Source organism: Oreochromis niloticus, linkage group LG18, assembly GCF_001858045.2.
Source record: "Oreochromis niloticus isolate F11D_XX linkage group LG18, O_niloticus_UMD_NMBU, whole genome shotgun sequence".
In the NCBI taxonomy this organism is placed as follows: Eukaryota; Metazoa; Chordata; class Actinopteri; order Cichliformes; family Cichlidae; genus Oreochromis; species Oreochromis niloticus.
The window spans coordinates 5,021,674-5,046,658 of record NC_031982.2 but is presented as its reverse complement, the minus strand read 5'-3'; the positions used below and the strand labels follow the sequence as shown (position 1 = coordinate 5,046,658).

General features: G+C 41.1%; 1 protein-coding gene across 3 annotated transcripts; it reads right to left on the bottom strand.

Annotated features, from left to right (window-relative positions):
- Nucleotides 1–257: 257 nt before the first annotated feature.
- On the bottom strand, nucleotides 258–24,985 carry LOC102081291 (cilia- and flagella-associated protein 251). Of its 3 annotated transcripts, none has more exons than XM_013267082.3 (2): nucleotides 24,822–24,985; nucleotides 258–1,961 (listed from the first exon to the last, which is right to left on the bottom strand). In XM_013267082.3, the coding sequence occupies exon 2, from the start codon at nucleotides 1,833–1,835 to the stop codon at nucleotides 708–710; it is 1,128 nt and encodes a 375-aa protein (XP_013122536.2). In that variant the 5' UTR covers nucleotides 1,836–1,961; nucleotides 24,822–24,985; the 3' UTR covers nucleotides 258–707. The 3 variants fall into 3 exon arrangements, with proteins under 3 accessions (XP_013122536.2, XP_019210962.1, XP_019210961.1); XM_019355417.2 differs by lacking the exon at nucleotides 24,822–24,985 and adding an exon at nucleotides 9,566–10,106; XM_019355416.2 differs by lacking the exon at nucleotides 24,822–24,985 and adding an exon at nucleotides 9,570–10,097 and having other exon boundaries at nucleotides 273–1,961.

The window sequence follows — 24,985 nt, the reverse complement described above, 5'->3', positions numbered from 1 at the left end:
ACCAACTCAGTGACATCACGTTCTGTATTGGTACAAGACGGCACTAAACTTGTTCTAAAAACCTCAAACACATATTTTTAAACCCAGCTTCATAGTCAGTGTTAAACCTATGACAGTATTTGAGTGCAGGGATCCACAGTGTAAATTAGCCTTTTCATGTCACCTTTGAGTGGGCTATGCTATCACTTTCAGCTATGATTGCACAGTTTGGGCACAAGGTGGAAGCGATGATCTTTATTTCCTTTTCTTGTTAAAATGAACATGTTTTGTTATAATACAGCAATGAATACTTCTGAGATCTGTCTGTGCTATAACTACATAGTTCACTTTAGTTGATGCTTGAATTAATGTCCTAGAACTCTGATGCAAACTGCGAGTGCTAATGCTGGGTGATGGGCTCAAGGCTCTTACAATCATGCACATGCTGCAGCTCCCTCTGTCAGACACTGATAGTACAGTTTTGAGTGGTACAGATGAAAAGTGTCAGAAACTGTAACAGATGAGTGACAGAGACACAGCTCCATCCACCGTTGGCTAACTGACAGGTACTCTGTTAAGACCAGAGTTTATAAAGCCCCATGTGTGCGTATATCTGTTCTGGTTTAAGTCTAGGCTTTTCTTTTTGGAGATAGCTTAAGTTAGGGGTAGCTTACTTGCTTTTATTTTTGTCAAAAAATGTCAAAAAAGTTTGGCAAACATTTTTGTTGTTATAATTCATCTCTGTTAAATGTCTGATGAAAAGTGTTGAACCAAGTTAAAAGCACAAAAGAACATCCCCGTGTCTCTGCCATCAGGCTACATACAAACAGCAAACTCACCTTCTTGTCGGGGTCCGTGGAGCTCGCTGTGGAGCTTACTGAAGGAGACCGTAGGAAAAGATCTCTCCTCAACCTCATCTGGTCTTCATCATCATCCTTTCTTCCCACCCTGTATTCCTCCACCTCCACCTCTCTCTTCTGCTCTTGTTTTTTTGCATCTGCTTTGACTTCATTGTCTTCTTCCTCTCCTTTGACCTTCTCCTCTTCTTCAAATGTTACATCTTTCTTCCTCTCTTCTTCGATCTGGCTGGTGATGTCAGAGGGGGCAAAAGCTGACCACTGGTCCTCACCTGCATCGCTGTCTGAGTACACGATGACACGCTCTGCTTGGAGGCAGTCACTGAGGTGGCTGTCACTCAGGTCATCCCTGATGGTGAAGTCGGGACCCCAAACTTCTTGTGGCACGGCCTCCAGAGGATCTGAGGTGGCACCTAGTGGCTCAGATGGTGAAGGATGCAGCAGACTGTCTGAGGGGAAGAGGAGATCTGAAAAGACATCTTCTTTTGCCTCTTCCTCTATTCCTCTGATCCAGCGATCCTCTTCTTTTGTGTCTTTTGCTCCTGGGTCTTCTCCCTCTTCTCCACCCCCTACCTCCCCACCCTCTGTACTCTCTCTGGTTTCATCGTCTCCCTCTATCTCTCTTCTTTCCCAGCTATCACTCTCTGTTTCTCTTTCATTTCCATCTTCTCCCTTGAATCTCCCTCTGTCTTCATCCTCTGTCTCTATTTCTCTTCTTTCGATTTCTCCTTCTGTTTTTCCCCTCTCTTCTTCTTCTCCCTCTATCTCCCCACTCCCTTCATCCTCTCCTCTTTCACTTTCACTGACCTCTCTTCCTTTCTCATCTCCCATCTCAAAAATGAGATAGTCACACTCATCTCCTTTCCTATTTTCTCCTCCTACAGCCTTGTCTTCCACCCTATGGACCCCAGGAAAACCTAGTTCGTCCTCTTCCTGGTTGTGGCAACTAAAAAGGCTCTCTCCTCCGTCTGTTAGTGGTGCTGATGAGCTCATCTCCATGGTAACTGGACTGACTAGCAGTGGGGGAGAGGGAGGGCAGACGGGGTTATTGCTGCTGGAGCTACCGTTGTCGTGGTTAGCGTCTGTTAGCTCAGGTGTTGTCCTCCTTAGCCCAGTTGTAGCTCTCTGAGGAAACATACATGTAGTTCTAATTCATTTTGTGGTTATAATGGAGCAGAAATTAAAAAAAAACATACTTGGATAAAACAGCATGAAGTCAATTCAAAAGTCCAATCTACTAAAATCTCATAATTGTGATGAAAATGACATAGCTTATGGGTTTGCATTCTTTCCAATGAGCAGCAGTGACCAACGTGCATAAAGGAAGTCTGCGAGAGTTCAGGCTAACAGGTAGGTGGATACACATGGATGGCACACAGTGACACCCAGAGGAGGATGACAGAGTCAAAGAGGGCTATCTGAAGAACAGGACTGCTTTCCTGCAGAATCTCACAAAGCAGACATTGGTGTGGATCATGGATGAAAGTGCTCCTGTCACTGCTGTGGTGTGCTTAGCAATACGAGGTTCGAAAGGAAAAGAAAGCATACCTGTGGCACTAACCAGTTATGATAGTGAAAAACTGCTCTTCTTACTGATGCATATACAGGAAATACTTAAGCAAGGGTGGGGGTTACTGGAGGTGGACAGGCTGCTTCTAATTGGAGGCTGTTAACATTATAAATTTCATTTAATTTCATGTCAGCTTAGCAAGGGTCCGGATGGTTTAATCTACTTCACAGTTATTCAGTTAATAACACTGAAAACAGCAGGGAATAACTCTCTTAAGAAAATTCAGTTTTAACTTGGTATCTCAAATATGTGTTTCGCTAGCTGGGCCCACATCCTCATTTGAGGTTTGACAGCGTTTTAGTAGGTAAAGGTGAATGTCTTGGACAAGAATTGAGCTGTGGTTTGGGGAAGACCTCGACCGGGCCTGGGAGATCCCCATGTACTAAATAGAAGTGAAGAAGTTAAAGAATTTAACAAGGGAGGGAGGGTGGAGCACGTAAATGAGAATGAACAGCTTGTAGAACTGGGGGAACATATATAGATGAGAACCGTAAGGAGCGTCTTTGGAGGTGTTTTCCCACTCCTGAAATTCAGATACTTTATCTCCAATTTAGAATTTGACAATCACTCTAGTTAAAGCAAGTCTGCTTCGACAGTAACCTGTCTTTGGTGTTACAGGTCTGTTACATACATGTACATACATAATACATGAAGGATCAGTCCTAATCAGAGATTATAGGTCAGAAACATCATGAGAACCTTGGATGGAGGTGGTCTGCAAAGTGCTTTGCAGATGAGTAACAACTGTGGGTAGACTAGAGCATCTTATCGCCTGTTTGAATTTATCACCCTACATGGTTTAGTAAATTAGAAGTTAAAACTGGTAAATCTTTAGCAGCTGCACATGTTTGCACACGAGTAGGTGGAGACCAAACACAGAGCTAAGATTAAAGTACAAAAACCTGGTTAATTCAACACACACTGAACTACACTGTTAATCTTACACTATAATAAGGCATATGCAAATATACAATTACTCAACAATTACTGAATATATTTGAATATATAATTGTCCACATACTCATGAGTACATCAGGGTACATTAAAGTACTGCACATGGCCTCAAATATTTGATGAGCTAAACTCAAGCCTTCCTCTCGTTACCATGGTGGCACTGCGTTGGCTGTGAGTGGGTTTGCATATTATTATGGTCTGTCGTTCAAAGCATGTGCTGGTGACAGATGGGAGGTGTTGCTATGGTAACACTAAGTATAGCTGCAGAGGCAGGCAAGCTGCTAAAGTCAATTCCTTTTCAGTTCAGTCACACTGTGTGAAGAAAGATCACATTAACCAGATATTATAGCCCATCACTCTTCTTTGGTTGCATGCTGAATATAGTGACTTCATACAAAAACTTCTTTAGTTGCATAACAGCAAATTGATGGTATAACATTCATAAACAGCAAACATGGGAACTAAAATGACACTGAGCAAATATAAAATGTAAATATAAATATAAACTAAAACATGTGAAAGATGCATCCCTCAGGAGACAGAGGCCTCTGCATCACTGACACATGACATGCATACCTGCACCAATGTGTCAACTACAACACTGGATCAATGCCAATGCAGCTATAGTTTGTAACAAGTTTGTGGCAGTAAGGTTATTACAATTGCTGGGTGGAGTGATGCTTTTTTATGCAGCACCTCTCTGGTTTCTAAAAGTTCTACCTAACAGGATTTATCACAAACACTTATGAAGATGACCTATTTCTTGTCCTCTGCTGCATTTCCAGCACTGGAAATGATTCCAGATTAATTTTCACAAAACAGCATAAAGTTCATAAGTGAAAGGGGCTTAAGTTTTACTCAACAGAGAAACTCAAGTCCTCAATTAATTCTGATGTGATGAAACTCTGAAGGCATTTACTTTGAAGAGATGTCATTTCCAGTTTGCTGCATAACAGATGATTAACGTCTCTCTGCATCAGTCAGCATTAAGCCCAATGACTGTTTTCTACAATCATTGATTAAGCCGTAGTACAAACTGAGTGAATGGGCATAAGTGGAAGCCTTTACGTACATTTTGATTCATAGGGGAACAAAATTACTTTTCAACCCAAGCCCTCACTGCTTTATTTAGACATGTTGTTCTATCCATGGCATTTTTAATCAACTTCATGGAAAAGGTCGTGTACATCTACCGAGGCCAACCATCCCAGCTCACAAATCATTTTGTTTACACTTTAACTATTCACCCTGCACTTCCAGCTTCCGTAAAATTATCCATAGGTTTTAACTATGCTGGCAGTTAACCTATAACTGTTGTAGCCTTTTTCTGCAATTCTTCACCTACTTTAAGCTTTCCGAGTATAACAGCTGTCCATTGATTTTAGCTAACAGTTCATCTGTGGGCTTGCATGGATTCTATTCAGAAATTCCAGTTTTATCCCACAGCCCAAAGACATAAATGGTAGCGACTGGTTATTCTAAATTTTCCATAGGTGTGGATTTGAGAGTGTGCAGCTTTCTGTCTTTTTGTGCATCTGCTGTGGTGGACTGGTGACCTGTCCAGGATATACCCTGCCTCTGCATAAGGCGGTAAAAGCAGGAGGTAAAGTGGCGACTCAGTATTTTGAATATCAATTGTTGGTTATGTTCATAGTTGGGTTGGAGTAGTGGGTTAAGGGTGTGGTGTGAAGGAGGCTGACCAGAACACATGAGCGGGCAGCCCAGGCTGAGGGAAGAAGCTGAAATTTTAATTTTAATTTTAAAACTGTATATACTGTATATTCTGTGTATTTATTATTTCACTCCTATTGCCTGTTCTTATTGTCCTTATCTTCAACGTATGCTGCTCAGTTGTTTGTTAATTGCCCCTCTGGGATAAATAAAGTCTTCTGATTCTGATTCTGAAGCATCCCAACAGCACTATAATTAGAAAAGCATGATTGGAAATAAAGCCTGCAATAATCTCCAACGCTGTGGATACGGGGTCCTCACTTCACAAGTGATGCTGAAACCCAGGCGTTCTCGCACCCAGTCCGTGGAGGTGCTGGGCCAAATGGTGGCGGAACTGGTCGTCATGTACATGGAGCAGGCAGCGGCGCACCAGCACCAGCTGCAGGAGGGCAGGCTATGGTGGACTCTGGCTCGCACACACCCTGGTGTGGCATTATTGGAGAGCGAGTGGGTGGAGGTTAGGTAAGTGCATGGGGACATAAACAAATTTCAATGATGAGGATGTACACATCCTGGACAGGGAGGAACGCTGGTTTGAGAGTCAAGGAGGCCATTTACGTGAAAAGGGAAAGACCATCTCTGAATCGAGGACGGGGCCTAAGGGTACATCTGTCACCATCTTACAATGCTGTGATTGCAGCCATTCCCCAACTCTGTGTGAATGGGACTCATGGCCATTGATCAGTGGTACATTGTGCAAATGTACTGTTTATAAGGTTGGGGAACCCTGGATGAGTGACGAAACATACTGAAAACTCTACGTCCAGATGAACAAAATCAACTTTTTTGGGTTGGTAGAAGGTGGCCTGATAGGTCACGTTTTCTTTTACATCACATTGCTGGGTGCATGTGCGTAACTTACCTGGGGAACAACTGGCACCTGGATACACAATGGGAACAAAGCAAGCTGGAGGAGGCAGTGTGGCGCTTTGGGCAATGTTCTGCTGGGAAACCTTGGGTCATGTTACATTAACATGTACCACCTGATGGCAGCAGGTTAAGGTGTCCTGCCACAAAGCAAAAAGGGTTCAGGAATGGTTTGAGGAACACAACACTGAGTTTGATGTGTTGGCTTGGCCGTGGCAAATACCCCATGTGGAATCATCTCCAGACGTTTAGTTACTTAATGTATGAAGAAATAATAATTGTAAGTAATAATAATAACAACGATGATGATGATGATGATGATAATAATAATAACGACAGTAATAAAAATAATAATAATAATAATAAGCGGACACATTTATCAATTCAATGCAGTTTCATTTATATGCGCCAAATCACCACAGCAAATGTCTCAAGAGGCCCAAGGCCTTATACAACATGCTCATATACTCACCTGTCCATAACTGTACATTGGGATGCTGTGAATCATTGTGCATCATCCCTGACAGGTGACTGACTTGCAGAAGTGTCATTCTTGCCTCAGTACAATATAATTCTTTATATTGTAGTATTGCTAAATGTAAGTTAGATGCTGCTAAGATGATGTTTCTATTCCCCTTTGTTGATTAGTACTGCTGTAATATTGATGTAATATGAACATAATGTAAAATAATGGAAATATTATTGATGTTATATTGACCCACATTATTATTGTAGGGTGTTTATCTAACAAAGGACTTTGAAGTCACTACTTTGTGATTCAGTGCCTGTGACCCTGATAACAATAAGCAGGAGAGAATGGATGAAGTGAATTTAATTCATTTTGGAAGTCACTATTTAATGAAATTCATGTATACACTTTACATCTAGAATTTGCATTGGCAGTGGCACGGTGGTTAGTACTGTCACGTCATCTTCCTCTGTGGAATCTGCATGTACTCAACGTGTTTGTGTGGGTTCACTCTGGCTTCCTCCCACAGTCCAAAGACATGCAGTTAGTAGGGTTAGATTATTTGGTGAATTTAAACTGCCAGTAGGTGTGAATGTCATTGTGAATGGTTGTCTGTCTCTCTGTGTTATTCACAGCTTTAGTGAAGGTTACAAATGATCTTCTTATGGCCTCTGACAGTGGACTCATCTCTGTGCTTGTCCTGCTAGACCTCAGTGCAGCGCTCGATACTGTCGACCACAATATCCTATTAGAGCGATTAGAACATGCTGTAGGTATTACAGGTACTGCTCTGCAGTGGTTTGTATCATATCCATCTAATAGACTCCAATTTGTGCATGTAAATTGAGAGTCCTCTTCACCCACTAAGGTCAATTATGGTGTTCCACAGGGTTCAGTGCTAGGACCAATTCTGTTTACATTATACATGCTTCCCGTAGGCAGCATCATTAGAAGACATAGCATACATTTTCACTGCTATGCAGATGACACGCAGCTCTATCTATCCATGAAGCCAGGTAACACACACCAATTAGTTAAACTGCAGGAATGTCTTAAAGACATAAAGACCTGGATGGCCGCTAACTTTCTGCTTCTTAATTCAGATCAAACTGAGGTTATTGTACTCGGCCCTGAAAATCTTAGAAATATGGTATCTAACCAGATTCTTACTCTGGATGGCATTACCTTGGCCTCCAGTAACACTGTGAGGAACCTTGGAGTCATTTTTGACCAGGACATGTCCTTCAATGCACATATTAAACAAATATGTAAGACTGCTTTCTTCCATTTGCACACGTTTGCATTGAGGCGACTGTTGTTGTGATTTGGGGCTGTATAAATAAAACTGAATTGAGCTGAATTGTGTTAGCCCTGTGACATAATCATCTGTCCTGCCCTGGTGCTTATTTCATGACGTGCAGTTATGTAAATATGGAAATCAACAGTCACCCTCATTCTCGCGCCCTCACACACACACCAACATACTGGTGAGCAAAGTTGGATCCATTCATGACAGAAATCAAATATGTCCGTCCTCTTTCTCGCTGAAACTATTATTAATTTTGCAGTGACCCTGCTTTAATTCGCTGACCGATACAACATCTGCCAGTTTGAATCAGTATTGATGGGTTTGTTTTCCAGAGTTCATGTCTGGCCTGCAAGGTCATCATTCTGATCTGCAAAACTCTTTTAGCAAAATGTGACTATAACCTTTTTACAGCTCTGTTACAGGTGTGCTCTTAGCCATGAGACACAATACTCATGAACTTTGACCAGCATACCAAAACACAATAATGTCATGGTTATGGAGAATCCAGGACCCAAGATGCAGACTCCAAAGCACATTTACATAAACAAAAACATTTATTTATATGAGGCAGCGATTCCAGATAGCTGATATAAAGCGGGTAAAATAATCCAAACTGGAACACACAGGCTGACAAACAACACAACAAAGAACTGAGGAAAACTAAGGGTTTAAGTACGTACACACGTATGTAATTGGACATAATATCATGGAAAACCTGATAAATAGAAACTCTAAAAACAGGAGACTATGCAGAAAATATAACAATGAACAATACTGCAATATGACAGCATGGGTTGAAGACCCTGGATTATTGCAAATGAAACCTGCTGCAGGACAGTCCAGAGTTTTGCTGCTCAAAGTATATACAGGGAATAACCTTTCACAGTAGCTCAGACTTCATCTGTGCAACAACTGTTGGTTAGCAGCTGTCAACATCTGCTAGCCTCTCACAGAAACTTGAGCAGCAGGATGTGACGGTTTATGAAAACATCAGATCCGGCTGATATTTTCAAATTTAGTTTCTAATACACTACTAAAGCCATATTTATTGAGCAGGTTTGATTGTTTGATTGCAGCATAGAAATGTAGTCAGTACATGTGCTCCTGCGCACGTTCAAAATAGCATCGTTCCTTCTTCAGTTTCTGAGGACAGCCTGGACAGTCATTAGTGGTGTAGTGGTGCTCTGCTGTAATCCATGCCCCTACACTGCCTGTCTAGATTTGAACCAGCAGACTTTTGGATTATTGGTAGACCTCACTGACCTTTGTCAGCTGAACTTTATATTTAAAATATATTAAATCCACGACATGGAGTTATATTCCCTGTATAGTGAATATAGTGAAGTCTCTGCCCCCACATCAGCAGCTGGAGACAGCATTATGACAATTACTTAATCAGACACCTCTGTGTGTGTGTGTGTGTGTGTGTGTGTCTATGTTTTGAGAGGATTACACAGCAGCTTTAGGCATCATGTGTTTTACCAAAGATGAGTTATAAATGGAGCCATGATGCTGTTGCACTCGGTTCTAGCGTTCCATTTTCTCCTGTTCTGCTCTTTGTAGTTAAATTCTAATGAAAAATTCAATTATCTCCCTGGTTCTACTGCGTTCTGTCAGATGAGTGCTGTGCCAGCAGTGTTATATAAGACATTATTCTAAACTTGGGCAAAGCACCAAAATCGTGACAGATAAGCGTGCATACAGAACCCAAGCTGAGCCAGAGCCTCGCGCATACACCTCGTTCACAGGCTACACGGTGTGCATCCACACAGCTGCAAGAAAGACGCTGTTCGGCTTTATTATTCAATGTTGTTGATTGGTTTATTTACCTACCAACAGCTTCCAGCACAGCAGCCAAAACGAGATCATCTCCAGTCGGCCGCGGCGCGCACATTCCTCTCCACCTCTCCCCAACGGCAGCGCGAGCAGCCAGGCGGCCACTCTCTGGCGCGAGGAGGGACGCATACAAGCTGGCGGCTGCCGCGAGCGTACGTGCATGTGATGGAGAGAGATAGAGAGAAGGAGAGCAGCGGGGAGAGAGAGAGGCAGGCTATATCGACCTGAGCTAGTGTGTGAATTAGAGCAGAAGAGATCGATTTTTATTGGCAGACTCTTGCACATCTCTCTCTCTTTTTACTGTGTGCCTGGTTCCGACCCCCCCTCTATCTGCGCCTGCTGCATCCGCCGTTCACGCCCCCCCAGGCTCCAACACTGTAAAAGATAGCTATCTTAGCAAGTAGCCTAGGCCTGTGGGGATGTACAGTTAATATCTACTGCTAGCATCACGAACATAATCTTTCTTTGTGTAACTTTATGTTGTACATTAATGGTCATTACAGTTAGAAAGCAGGATAAACTAGGCTACTCTCTGTCATGGTCCCTATGTCTATGTGTTAATAGACCTCTCTGCATTGAATCATACTTGTTATTAATCTCTGTCTCTCTTCCACAGCATGTCTTTATCCTGTCTTCCTTCTCTCACCCCAACCGGTTGCAGCAGATGGCCCCGCCCCTCCCTGAGCCTGGTTCTGCTGGAGGTTTCTTCCTGTTAAAAGGGAGTTTTTCCTTCCCACTGTCGCTTGCTCATAGGGGGTCATATGATTGTTGGGCTTTTCTCTGTGTGTATTATTGTAGGGTCTACCTACCTTTGGCATGAACGCTACCATCACCTCAAATTTCTACAGGTGTGTAATCAAGAGCTTGCTGACGAGCTGCATTACAGTTTGGTACGAAGCTGCTCTGCCAGCAGCCGGAAATCTCTACAGAGGGTGGTGAAGGCAGCAGAGCACTTGCATGAGGCTTCCTGCCATTCAGGACATCTATCTTCAATGGTGCCTCTGCAAAGCACACAGCATCATCAAGGACCACAGCCACCCAGCACATCAGCTGTTCTCCTTGCTACCATCTGGCAGACATTACAGAAGTCTGTCTGCTCGGACTACAAGACTTAAACAGTTTTTACCATCAAGCCATACGACACCTCAACCACAACACTTAAACACACACACCAGAGATGCACTCAGAAGCTGTCCTACAGTTTCACAGGTACATTGTACACTCTGCACTGGTCACTTCATTCTTATTAGTATTTAAAGAAATAAAAAACTTATTCCATGCAATACTGTACTAACTGCCACTCAAAATTTTGTACTGTTCAGTTTGTACTGCTGCTCACTCCTGCCACTTTATCTCATGTGCAATATCCCATTTGCCCAAGGGCGTAGATTTGGTTTTGGCGTTGGTGGGGACGGATGATTCAACCACTGAACCCTGCCCCGTTTCTTTTTCTTCCTGTCTTTGCTTCTTGATAAAAAAGGAGAAATATACTTGCCTACATGTGCTATTCTACATGCTTTTAAACCATTTAAAATTACAATTCATAGTTTTATATGTGAATTATATAATGTTAAATTACTATTAAACAAATGACTGACTAAGTATTTTAGACTTTAGTTTACTTCAGCCATATTCCATATAAATTAAGTATCGTACAAAAATAAAAATAGCTTCAAATACGGTCATGACAATAAAAGAATATGACTTTAAGGACTTAACAACATTACTTCAGTTATAGTACACCAACATCTCTGATACATTAGCACTAAGGGAACACTGAATGACCTGCTGGTTTTTGTCCATAAAACTACTCATCTAAGATGACCACAAAGTAAAAGATCTCTCAGCAAAATTATGCAACATTTTAGGCACTATTGCCCCGATCAGCTCAGTGAGCTGTTTATTCTAAACATGAACTACTGTTACAGCAACAGACATGGACACAACAGCTCAATGTCCACTATGTGAAGGAGCCAAACACATGCCTTCTCCTCTCGTTAACTGAGATGAACTGCTGCCATATTGGTTTTACATCTATACTGTCCAGTCTCCCCTGCTGGACATGGTACACCCTCTGTAAACTAATATCCTGGCTTGCTCGAGGCTGCTGTTTTCTCTGACAGTTTCAATCAAAATTAGAAATGCTACTCTGAGACTGAGATAACTAATAGTTGTGCAGTTAGTTTCCAAAACACGTTATTCATGGTTACATACAATTTTAGACTGATGTGGGCCAAAGCCTAGAATAGCCTGTAACGTTATTATGACGGACACATTTTATGAGTGAACTTGACTTTACGTGACTTACAGGTTTCTTTGAAAAACACTTTCTTATATCCAGGTTCTTCCTTTGTGCTGCCATCCTCCTCTCCTCCTTGCAGCGCAGGCTTGCCGCTGCTAAAATTAAACAGAGCTCCCTGAAAGGCACAGCCAATCACATTGGCCATATTTGTCACATGACGCAGGACTCCAGTAGAGAACGTAATTTAACTCTTTCTGCACCGCAGGGTGAATGAGACGTTGACAGATCATTTTTTTCTTTCTATCGGGTTTATTTTTCTTTACTCAAAGAGATCAAATTATTGGTGGGGACATGTCCCTTCCGTCCATGCCAAATCTACGCCCTTGCATTCCCGCCCCCCCCCAAATACATGTCGACAGTCACATTCCTATTTAAGATTTCTTTTATCTATTCACAAGTGTGTACATATATTTATATATATATTTATATTTAGTCTGCGAACCTTTTTCTTTTTACTGTATTTTATAAACATTTTGCTCTTACTATTTTTTACTTACTATACTGCTGAGTTACTGTCTGCTGCTCGTCAAATACATTTAATTGCAATGCTGACCCTGTGCTAACTTGCATATGACAAATAAAACTGAAACTGAAACTGAACTGAAACAATATAAAGCACCTTGAGGTGAGTGTTGTTGTGATTTGGCGCTGTATAAATAAAAGTGAATTGAATTGATTTGGGTCTTGGACCCAGACTCTGAGTTTTTTATTCTTAGTGCAGAGTTTCCTGGTTTGTTTCCATATTTATTTACATTTTCAGTTTTTGGTTTCTCATCTAGTTCTGTTCGGTTGATTGTATTTTATTCCTTAAGTCCCTGCGTATTGCCTCCCTTGTTTTTGAGCTACAGCCACCCCTGTAGCTCAGGTGGCAGAGCAGGTCAACCACTAATCGAAAGGTCGGTGGTTCGATCCCAGGCTGCCTCCTGGCTGCATGCCAAATATCCATGGGCAAGATACTAACCCCATGTTTACCTACTGGTGGTGGTCAGAGGGCCCGGTGGCGCCAGTGTCCGGCAGACTCTCCTCTGTCAGTGCGCCCCAGGGCAGCTGTGGCTACAATGTAGCTTGCCATTGCCAGTGTATGAATGGGTGAATGACTGAATGCAGTGTAAAGCGCTTTCGGGTCCTTAGGGACTAAGTAAAGCGCTATACAAATGCAGGCCTTTTTACCATTTTCCATCTCTGTTTTTCCTTTTGTGTGAAGTCATTCATTGTTTACCTTGTTCTGTCATCTCTCGTGTTTTACTTTGGTAAGCATTTCTCTCTGTGTCATGTGCTGACTTGTACTTCCTCATTTCATTTGGTCTGGTGTCTGCAGCTGTGTTTCCCAACAGTTCCCTCTCCCATCACTATCTTTTGCATAAATTTTCTCAGTTTCCATTTGTCCTCTGTTGAGTTGTCCCACATAGCTGTGCTCTCCCTAGTTTCCCCAGGAATTGCTTTCTTTAGTTATTCCTTAAGGCTTTTGAATGTTTTCTCTTTTTGGACTGTGAGTTACTTTTGTCAGTTTTGCAGTAAGCACCTCTGTATACTGCATTATGCTTTTGGGTGGGTAAGCCGGCACCACACTTCGCACAGCTAAATCTGACGCTCTCACTGGCTCCATGTTGTTAATCACAAGGTGTTAGCCTGTAAGCATGAGTTACAACCAGATCCTCCCCTCATTCATCACATCCAGTTCCAAACACCAAAATGGTGCTGGCATAAACGCTCAGCGCTAGGCTTTATATCAGGACACCTTTTGGTGATGCCACACTGGCTATGGCCATCTTTTATATACTTTTGTGATAGAGGTTGACTAATGCTTAATAAGTAGTTTAAAATGTTGTTAGATAATGTTTGAATAAATTAATGTAATACTGTAACTTTTTTGATGTGATGTTGTCACAACAAATCGTATTTGCTTCTTCTCATGTTTTATTTTATTGTATTTATTCTCCTATGTCTTTCTCTTGTTCATTAACTAACTTGTAAATTACTTTGGTCAACTTTGTTGCTTTTAATTGTGCTAAAGAAATAAAACTGATACTAACTGATACTAGCAAAATAACTAAAATAAAAAAAAACCAAATGTAAATAGGTGTAACAGTTTATTGTCCCAATGTTGCAATTCCAGCAGAAGTAATGGCTAAAATAGAATCCCACATCAGGAAAATTTTTAACACTCTTATATTGTCTGTATTTGTTAGAGAGCAAGTTAGTGAATGAGGTGAGCTGAGGTAAGTTCAATTCAATTCAATTTTCCACAGAAGAGGGGCCTGAAAGCAAAGGCTCTGCCTCACATGCTACTTCTAAATACTCTAGGAACAACAAGTAGGCCTGCAGAGCGAGAGCGAAGTGCTCTAATAGGGTGATATGGTACTACAAGGTCATTAAGATAAGATGGGGCCTGATTATTTAAGACCTTGTATGTGAGGAGCAAGATTTTGAATTCTGGATTTAACAGGAAGCCAATGAAGGGAAGCCAATACAGGAGAAATCTGCTCTCTCTTCCTGTTAAAAGGGAGTTTTTCCTTCCCACTGTCGCCAAAGTGCTTGCTCATAGGGGGTCATATGATTGTTGGGTTTTTCTCTGTATTTATTATTGTGCGATCTACTGTACAATATAAAGTGCCTTGAGGCGACTTTTGTTGTGATTTGGCGCTATATAAATAAAATTGAATTGAATTGAATTGAAAACAGTAAAGAAAGGGAAAAAAAGCCACTTCTTTCCTATCGGTGGGAAATTGTACCATGTCGACCTTTTTTTTTTTTGAAAGTCACGTGGGATTCGGTTGTTTAGCAAGACGGGAAAGTTTTGGGAGTGATGGTAACGGCAGCAAGACAGAGCGAGCGAGTGAGCGAGAGAGTTTTTGCATGTGGGAGATTTGTGACATTTAGCGTGGAGTGTATCGTTAGTGTGTTGTGTTGTCTTGTGTAGTTGTTCTGTTGTGTAGTCATTGTTTTGTTTTGTGTGTCAGTGAGGGCACTAATGAATGTCACATAGATACACCTCCTTATGTCAGGCCTGCAGGTTTATCCCTGTGCTGTTCTCTGTCTTGTGGTGGACAAACAATTTTTTTTTACTGGCACACATCATTTGTGAGGCATCTTATTGGGACACCTGATTGTTCTCTCATTTTAGTTTTAGTAATATTTTTAAATGGTTGTACAAAAAAAAACTGTATTAAAAAAAGCTGTATATGTTTAAAAAATGTGTGCATAAGTTTTCAAAATGTACAATATACAATGGCTTGCAAAAGTATTCGGCCCCCTTGAACTTTTCCACATTTTGTCACATTGCAGCCACAAACATGAATCAGTTTTATTGGAATTCCAGGGGAAAGACCAATACAAAGTGGTGTACACGTGAGAAGTGGAACGAAAATCAAACATGATTCCAAACATTTTTCACAAATAAATAACTGAAAAGTGGGGTGTGCGTAATTATTCAGCCCCCTGAGTCAATACTTTGTAGAACCACCTTTTGCTGCAATTACAGCTGCCAGTCTTTTAGGGTATGTCTCTACCAGCTTTGCACATCTAGAGACTGAAATCCTTGCCCATTCTTCTTTGCAAAACAGCTCCAGCTCAGTCAGATTAGATGGACAGCATTTGTGAACAGCAGTTTTCAGATCTTGCCACAGATTCTCGATTGAATTTAGACACCAGACAGGTCAAGCCACCATTCAGAAATGGAAGGAGTATGGCACAACTGTAAACCTACCAAGACAAGGCCGTCCACCTAAACTCACAGGCCGAACAAGGAGAGCGCTGATCAGAAATGCAGCCAAGAGGCCCATGGTGACTCTGGACGAGCTGCAGAGATCTACAGCTCAGGTGGGGGAATCTGTCCATAGGACAACTATTAGTCGTGCACTGCACAAAGTTGGCCTTTATGGAAGAGTGGCAAGAAGAAAGCCATTGTTAACAGAAAACCATAAGAAGTCCCGTTTGCAGTTTGCCACAAGCCATGTGGGGGACACAGCAAACATGTGGAAGAAGGTGCTCTGGTCAGATCAGACCAAAATGGAACTTTTTGGCCTAAATGCAAAACGCTATCTGTGGCGGAAAACTAACGCTGCACATCACTCTGAACACACCATCCCCACTGTCACATATGGTGGTGGCAGCATCATGCTCTGGGGGTGCTTCTCTTCAGCAGGGACAGGGAAGCTGGTCAGAGTTGATGGGAAGATGGATGGAGCCAAATACAGGGCAATCTTGGAAGAAAACCTCTTGGAGTCTGCAAAAGACTTGAGACTGGGGCGGAGGGTCACCTTCCAGCAGGACAACGACCCTAAACATAAAGCCAGGGCAACAATGGAATGGTTTAAAACAAAACCTATCCATGTGTTAGAATGGCCCAGTCAAAGTCCAGATCCAAATCCAAACGAGAATCTGTGGCAAGATCTGAAAAGTGCTGTTCACAAACGCTGTCCATCTAATCTGACTGAGCTGGAGCTGTTTTGCAAAGAAGAATGGGCAAAGATTTCAGTCTGTAGATGTGCAAAGCTGGTAGAGACATACCCTAAAAGACTGGCAGCTGGAATTGCAGCAAAAGGTGGTTCTACAAAGTATTGACTCAGGGGGCTGAATAATTACGCACACCCCACTTTGCAGTTATTTATTTGTGAAAAATGTTTGGAATCATGTATGATTTTCATTCCACTTCTCACGTGTACACCACTTTGTATTGGTCTTTCACCTGGAATTCCAATAAAATTGATTCATGTTTGTGGCTGTAATGTGACAAAATGTGGAAAAGTTCAAGGGGGTCGAATACTTTTGCAAGCCACTGTATATTTGCATTTCAAGTTATAAAAATAATTCATTCAACATGTCTGTGTGTTTTATTACAGTAAAAAAACTACTACTAGGATTTTAAGTTCTTTGTGTGATTTCAGATCAGTAATACTAATGCAGTATGTTAGTAAAAAAACCAACTAAATTCAGACACGTGAGGTTGAGCTGAAAAGAATGATACCAAACAAGGCAAGGGGAAAAAAATTAATTGAAACAATTTGAGGGTGAAATACAAACGTAAACTCAAAAGGAGTCAAAAATGGCCGGTTGTATTTCGGACCTCAGAGGGTTAATCCAACAAATGAAAAATTAGGTTTAAATTTGTGTTCATGACAGTGCAGATTTCTGACATTTTGTGTAATTTAAGCTGTAACAATGTGATTTTTTTCTAACAAAAAAAGTGTGAAACTTAAGTTAGACCTGTGTTTGTAAATGATCCGCCCCATGTTGTGTAGCTTTCTGGATTTTATACTTATTAGGCTACATATTTATTTATTATACAGGCTATACAGTACATAAGATCAAAACTCACATGTTTTATGTAACTAAAGTGTTTAATTATGTGGGCTACAGACAATAATTGAGTTATAGACTATATTTATAAAAACGTGTATACTTACTGCATTTGAATTATTTTAACCATATGTAACCACCTGCATATGTGTTTGAAAAAAAAGCCTTGATTTTGCCACCCCATTTGATTTCTTTGCCACCCTCATGCAGTGTTGGGGAGTAACGGAATACATGTACCGCCGTTACGTATTTAGAATACAAAATATGAGTAACTGTATTCCGTTACAGTTACCGTTTAAAAAGGTGGTATTCAGAATACAGTTACTTTGTTGAAATAAATGGATTACACGGCGGTACTTTCCTGTTTCATATTGTCGCGGGTCAGGACTGTTTGGGTTTGTTTGACAGCTATGTTCTGTTGTTCCAGGCGGCAGCGTTACGGTTGCCATGGTTACAGGGTGACTCTCTCTCTGCGTGTTTCCTGGGTGAGAGAGCGCTTTTTTGTTGTTGTTGTGCTAAGCTAAAAGGCAGAATGCTACAGGCATGGCCCTAAAGAATGTAGCCTCATGGGCAGTGTAGTCCGTGCTGCAGGGAGAATGGACTGCCATACCCGTTATGTGTCTGAGCGAGGGAGGGAGAGAAAGGAAAAGTCCGAGCTGTCACGGAGCAAAAACGGGAGCTGGAAGCATGTAAATATAATAATAACCACTGCAGCCAAGAAGAGTGCCTGACGAGCCCAGCTGTAAGTAAGCTATTAAGACTCAACTGTGCACTGTGTTCGTGTTTTCCTCCGGAAAAAATAAGTTCCGTTGGAGCAGCCTTTCAACGCCTCTCTCTGTCTCTGGCAAGCAAAGTTGACCCAGACAACAAAGTAAAGCTATTTTTCGGCTACCAGCCTGACACGGAACCCACCGTATTAGCCAGAGGTCCCTTTATTACTGTTCGGAGCCGCGGACCTTCAGTAACAGTAATAAATCACAGCAATAGTACATTCACGTAGTTGTAAAAAGCATGATAATATGTTAAGTAATCCAAAGTATTCAGAATACGTTACTCTCATTGAGTAACGTAACGGAATACATTACAGAATACATTTTGGGGCATGTATTCAGTATTCTGTAATGGAATACATTTTAAAAGTAACCTTCCCAACACTGCCCTCATGCCACCCTAAGAAAATTTCTCTAGATCCGCCCCTGCTTTTCAGGGAGTGTAGAGGCTATGTCTACGCTTGAAGCCACTGAGGTGTTTAACAGGAGGGGTTGAAACAATGCCACTGTTACGAATGAAAATTTGAGGAAGTCCAATAACTCCGTGTTCCTTATCTTGTCTGCTTAAGCATTGACTGCTCACCATTGATTGCATTTGCTGTTCAACAGTTCATCTTAATATCCAACATAATCACAACAGCACAGCAGTCACAAACTGTTTGGTCCATCCGACCAACAACACCTGACCCTAATTAAATGTTCCTACCTTAAATGTAATCATTCACACACACAAAAAGTGACCTGATAGTGAATCGTAATAATCCAGTATAGAAGTAATAAATGCATGAACTAGTTTTTCAGCGTCACTCTGAGACAGGATATTTCTAATTTTAGAGATGTTGCGCAAATGGAAGAAAGCAGTCTTACATATTTGTTTAATATGTGCGTTGAAGGACATGTCCTGGTCAAAAATGACTCCAAGGTTCCTCACAGTGTTACTGGAGGCCAAGGTAATGCCATCCAGAGTAAGAATCTGCTTAGATACCATATTTCTAAGATTTTCAGGGCCGAGTACAATAACCTCAGTTTGATCTGAATTAAGAAGCAGAAAGTTAGCGGCCATCCAGGTCTTTATGTCTTTAAGACATTCCTGCAGTTTAACTAATTGGTGTGTGTTACCTGGCTTCATGGATAGATAGAGCTGCGTGTCATCTGCATAGCAGTGAAAATGTATGCTATGTCTTCTAATGATGCTGCCTAAGGGAAGCATGTATAATGTAAACAGAATTGGTCCTAGCACTGAACCCTGTGGAACACCATAATTAACCTCAGTGTGAAGAGGACTCTCCATTTACATGCACAAATTGGAGTCTATTAGATAGATATGATACAAACCACTGCAGTGCAGTACCTGTAATACCTACAGCATGTTCTAATCGCTCTAATAGGATATTATGGTCAACAGTATCGAACGCTGCACTGAGGTCTAGCAGGACAAGCACAGAGATGAGTCCACTGTCAGAGGCCACAAGAAGATCATTTGTAACCTTCACTAAAGCTGTTTCTGTGCCAATTATTAGAGATAGGTTTATCATATTTAAGATTGAAGCATTAATTAATGGCAGGACTTCTTTGAGCAGTTTTGTAGGAATGGTGTCTAAAAGACACGTTGATGGTTTGGAGGAAGTAATTATTGAATTTAACTCAGAAAGATCAATTGGAGAAAAAGAGTGTAAATTATGATCTATTGAAATATTGAAAGTAGCCGTACATAATAATATAGATCTGTGGGATGGTTATGAATAATTTTTTTGTCCAATTGTTAAATTGTATTTGTGAAGAAGTTCATGAAGTCATTACTAGTTAACGTTAAAGGAATGGTTGGCTCAACAGAGCTCTGACTTTGTGTCAGCCTGGCTACAGTGCTGTAAAAAAAAAAAGAGGTTGTATATGTTATTTAGTTAGTGATGAATAGCAAGATGTTTGAACTTGCTCCTGCTGTCTGTCCAGCAGATCACATCTAAACAGACAACAGTAATGCACATGCACAACAAATAACTGGGTCACCTTGGATAAAGACTACAGCTGAAAGAGAACAATACAGACTGAAGGGGAAGAGAGGGAAACTAGGGGGGAGAGAAAGAGAGGAATGGGTGGTAGCTTTGCTGCCATGATGGAGAGCAAAACTGAGATTTGACCTTCAGATACAAAATTATTGTTAAACTGCAACTGGAGTAGATTGTCAATGTAATGACTTCTGGATTTAATCTGGCACTAATCTGCTTTTAATCCCTTATTGGTAGAAAAGATTTTGATGAAGTCTTTCAGGCAGATTTGGCAGTGATTTTTATATAGAAGTATCTCTACAGGCTACAGCAGATGGTGACATTAACTGGACGAAGTCTAATTGGCATCCTTCCCAGTGAGGAGGATGAGCCAAGGGAGGATCAGCTATATCCTTCACCGGAATCTCAATATTGTTTCCTATTTAATCTGTAGGAAACGCCCACAATACTGAATTATTAACTAGGCTGTAGGTGTGGATGTGAGAGTATATGGTTGACTATGTCTTTGAGTCAGTCCTCTTATGACTGGGAACCTGCCTAGGTGATCGCTGCCCAGTGGCAGGTGGGATAGACTCCAGCTCCCCCACAACTCTAAATTGTTTGATTTGTGACTGAAATGGTGCAAAAGACGGGGCCATGTAATATTTGTTGGTTTTGTTTGTCTGTTGCCTCTGGCCTTTTCTGTTCTGTCTCCATCTGAATCTTTGCCAGTATAAATTTCTCTTTCAGTTACTTTTTTGATTTAATAGTTTTCTAGTTGTTGTTTCTGGTTTGCTTTCTTTTCCTTCTTATCCTAATTGTCTGCAATTTGTTAATTTCTTCCACCTGTGTCTCAGTTTATATCTTTCTCTATGTCTTTGTCTTTGTCTTTTGTCGTTTTACATTTGAAACTTTAAATTGTGAACACACCAGAAAACACACGAGTCCCACTGGCTGAAATGTTTCAAGGTATTTATAAATAAAGTATTGTGGCGACACACTGGTGCCTGGACTTCATCTTTGAAAGTACTCTTAATAGGCTACGTATATTCAAGTCACATATAACATCAATAAAGAGCTCCATCACAAGTCAAAGTGCTAGTTGTGACTTGCTAAAATGACATGTGTCATATGGCTTTAGCTAAAGAAGCTCAAACCTTGAACCAAACATGCCAACGATTTTCTGTTCTGACAAATATCTCTATAGCACCACATCCAAAAATATATTGTCGACATCATTTCAACACAATTTCACAACCACAGATTATACTGGTTTTATATATTTAAAAATGCTTATCAAGTAGGTCTTTGTACTATGTATGCCCAGCTTTCATCTCTCTCATTTTAGGCCAATCAGTTAATCATGTGATACTTACTCTGTTGTGCATCTCTGGACATTTCTTTTTAACTTATAACTGTTTTGGTATCGCACAGTGGGCTATATCTTACTTCAAGGCTTCTATTTGCATGTTGCATTCATGTGTAAGTTGCATGATGTAAAAATTATTAATAGCAACGAAACATTACTTGAGCTAAAAATGGTGTATATTTAACAAAATAGATTCAGTGCTGCAGTACTGATAATTACCAATACCATTTTGATGTGTCTGTAATGGTTCATCTACCAATACAGAAGTGCCTAAAATGCAATACCACTGAGGGTCAGTAGGTCTTGCCTGTTCCCACTTACACTCCCACTGAAAAATTGTGACCTTATCTCATGAGTTTCAATCCGATCTCAGTGCAGTCCTAAATCATAAGATTGTGGGTGTCCCCCAGCAACTCTATCCACTCTGCAAATATGGTCTGTTCCTACTCCGATAAATTAAGGCCACTATGTGGTCACAAGGATTGAAGCTTCAAAACATCAGTCTACAAATGGACAAAACCATGGTGTCTATTTTCAGGGATTTTTATAGCTACCCACTATAGAGGAATGCTGAAAGTTTGTGTTGGGAAAGTTTCAGTGACTTACCATTATTCTAAGTAGAAGACATGTCTTTTCAAACCATGTCACAGATCACGCTCTCTTTTTTCAAGTCATCATCTGTGAATCCTTGACTGTTTCAAAGATGATCATTTGGAGGAAGTAATTATTGAAGTTAATTCATTAAAATCTGTAACAGAGAAGTTTTCAGTGGGAGAAACGTTTCGTCCTCATCCAGGTGACTACTTCAGTCTGAGCTGACTGCAGGTTTCCCCAATCTTATAAACAGTACATTTGCATAATGACTGAAACCAGCCCACTGAAGGAACAGTGGGCTGTGAGGTCAGTATATTGATTATTAATATACAAATTGTCATGACCATTGGTCAACAACCACTGATCAGTAACCACTGATCAATGTCCATGAGTCCCATTCACAGAGAGTTGGGGAATGGCTGCAATCACAGCATTGTAAGATGGTGACAGATGGACCCTTAGGCCCCCTCCTCGATTCAGAGATGCTCTTTCCCTTTTCACGTAAATGGCCTCCTTGACTCTGCGCTCAAACCAGTGTTCTTCCCTGTCCAGGATGTGTACATCCTCATCCTTGAAAGAGTGTCCACTGGCCTGTAGGTGTAAATAGACTGCAGAGTCCTGGCCTGACGAGGTAGCTCTTCTGTGTTGTGTCATCTTCTTAGCCAGAGGTTAAGAGGCTTGTTGTACTCTGTTTGTGTTGGGGGACCCGATCCTTGGGGTCGACCAATTTTTAGCGCAGCGTGTTTTGGGGTCTGTTCCGATACTCCTGACACATATGGGATCACTACAGGTTTTCGCTTGGGCAGCGGTTGTCCTTCTCTCCTGGATCGGCTGGAGCTTTCTTTTGGCGCCTTCCCAGCTTTTACAAAAGTCCAGCTGGGATAACCACATTTACTCAGGGCCTTCTTGATGTGATGTTCTTCTGCTTGCCTGGCCGCTGTGTCTGTGGGGATGGTGTTCGCTCTGTGTTGTAGCGTCCTGATGACACCCAGTTTGTGCTCCAGTGGATGATGGGAGTCAAACTTTAAATACTGATCCGTATGCGTAGGTTTACGGTACACATCAGCTTTTACTCCCCCATTAGTACTGAATAGTACTGACCCTTGCTGAGGTTGGGGTCATCCTGTAACCTCTTACGAACTACCTCCAACGCTTCCGTGACTGGGATGCAAGTGAGGAGAGATGTAACGTTGTACGAGACCATGGTTTCATCTGCCTCCAGAATGACATCTCTCACCTTCTCAAGAAAATCCAAGGTGTTCTGGATGTGGTGTTCAGCACCCTGTTTATGTATCTTCAGTAAACCATACAGACTTGGCATAGATTCCCCTGGGTACAGCCTGTGGTATGAGGTCTGGTCGATAGCCTTGTCCTGTTCTTACTGCTTCAGACAATCTATCACCCTCTTCCTGTAACCACTTCCTGGGTCTCGTTTCAGGGGCTCATAAGTATTTTCGTCACTGAGCAGTGACAAAATTTTCTCATGACTGTCTTTCTGGTTTAGCAAAACTGTGCACCTACCCTTGACTGGCAGAAGGATGATAATGTTGTTGTCATTGCTAAGTGATGTGAGTGCCTTCCTCTCCTCCATGCTGATGTTCGACGCTGGGAGCTTTGCATTGCTGAGACAGCCTGAAACTTTTATCCGCAGCTGCTCTGATTACATGTCTGCATGTTGGTGTTTGAATTCCTGTTTCTGTGGCTGTGATAACTGATAACTGGCCTCTGTGGGAATAGCATTCAGGTAGCTGCTCTGCACTGTATTGGCACAAATTATATCTGTAAATTTCATAACAGTACTTTCAGAAAGACATCTACTGTGATGAAATCTATTCCCCACTGCATTTCTGTAAATAAATGCTATTAGTAAATGATCAGAGAAACAAGAGTTTTCAGGAAACACTGTTAAATGTTCAGTTTCTATGCCATATGTGAGAACAAGATCTAGAGTGTGATTAAAGTGGTGGGTGGGTCCAATAACAGATTAAATGTTGAGGCTGTCATTTTTAGCAGCTACATGGATGTTAAAATCACCTACAGTAATTATTTTATTTGAGAAGAGATAAAATCAGATAAAAAGTCTGAGAAATCAAACTGACTGAGGATCAGGTGGACGATAGATATCAACAACAAAACAAAACAAAAACGCTTTTTGATATTTCCAGCTGTGCGAAATGCGAAGCATCAGGCTTTGAAATGAATTCAAACTCTGTGTGGGTCTTTGGTTGATTAATAAGTTGGAGTGGAAGATTGCTGCCACACCGCCCCCTCGGCCTGTGCTTCGAGATTTCTGGTAGTTAGAATGACTCGGGGGTGTTGATTCATTTAAACTAACATAATCATCCTGCTGTAACCAGGTTTCTGTAAGGCAGAGTAAATCGATTTGTTGATCAATTATTAAATCATGTACTAACAGAGACTTAGAATAGAGATCCCCAGTGTTTAAAAATCCACTAATACATAATATAATAAAAACATCCAAGATTAAAAATAGTATATGAAAACTACAACAGTGGCTCCAGTGGACACTTTTTATTGCATTAAACACTCAGTTTCACTTCAGCTCTTTGTAACTTTCCTCTGCTCCACAGCTGCACTGTCTGTGCTTTTGATTCTGTATATATTTTATTTTATGTTTATCTGTGTTTATTTTATTCTTCTTCTGTCAACTCTATTCCATCAACTTCAGTTATCAATTAAACAAAGAGCTACAATATAAAATAATATTAAAATACTACTTTTTCTCTTACACTTACAGGACTTTTCAGCTTCACAACACTTGGGATGGAGTTGTTACCGAAAATAGAAAAATCCAAGGTCCCAACAAAGAATAATTTCAGCACCCGTTAGTTCACATTGTTGTCATCATGCGATCAGGCTTTCAGAAAACTTTAAAGGCAGGCACAAAATTGAAGAAGGGCTGATTCTTACCTGCTTTTCCTGCTGTTGGAGTGCTGATTGTGGTTGATAAGACTACTCTGAAACTAATAAATGATCTTGTGTTTCTATTTCTTTAACTCTTTCTGTTGCCCCTGATTTTATCCCGGTCTTTCCACGTTCACTCTAACCCCGAGTCTCTCGTTCTCTCGTGCATA

Excerpts from the sequence above, each read along its gene's own strand:
- LOC102081291 (XM_019355416.2), bottom strand. The coding sequence starts at position 9,857 with ATGTGCAAGAGTCTGCCAATAAAAATCGATCTCTTCTGCTCTAATTCA. Across the intron at positions 1,962-9,569 it reads TGCTGTGCTGGAAGCTGTTG|AGAGCTACAACTGGGCTAAG; the intron begins GTAGGTAAATAA and ends ATGTTTCCTCAG.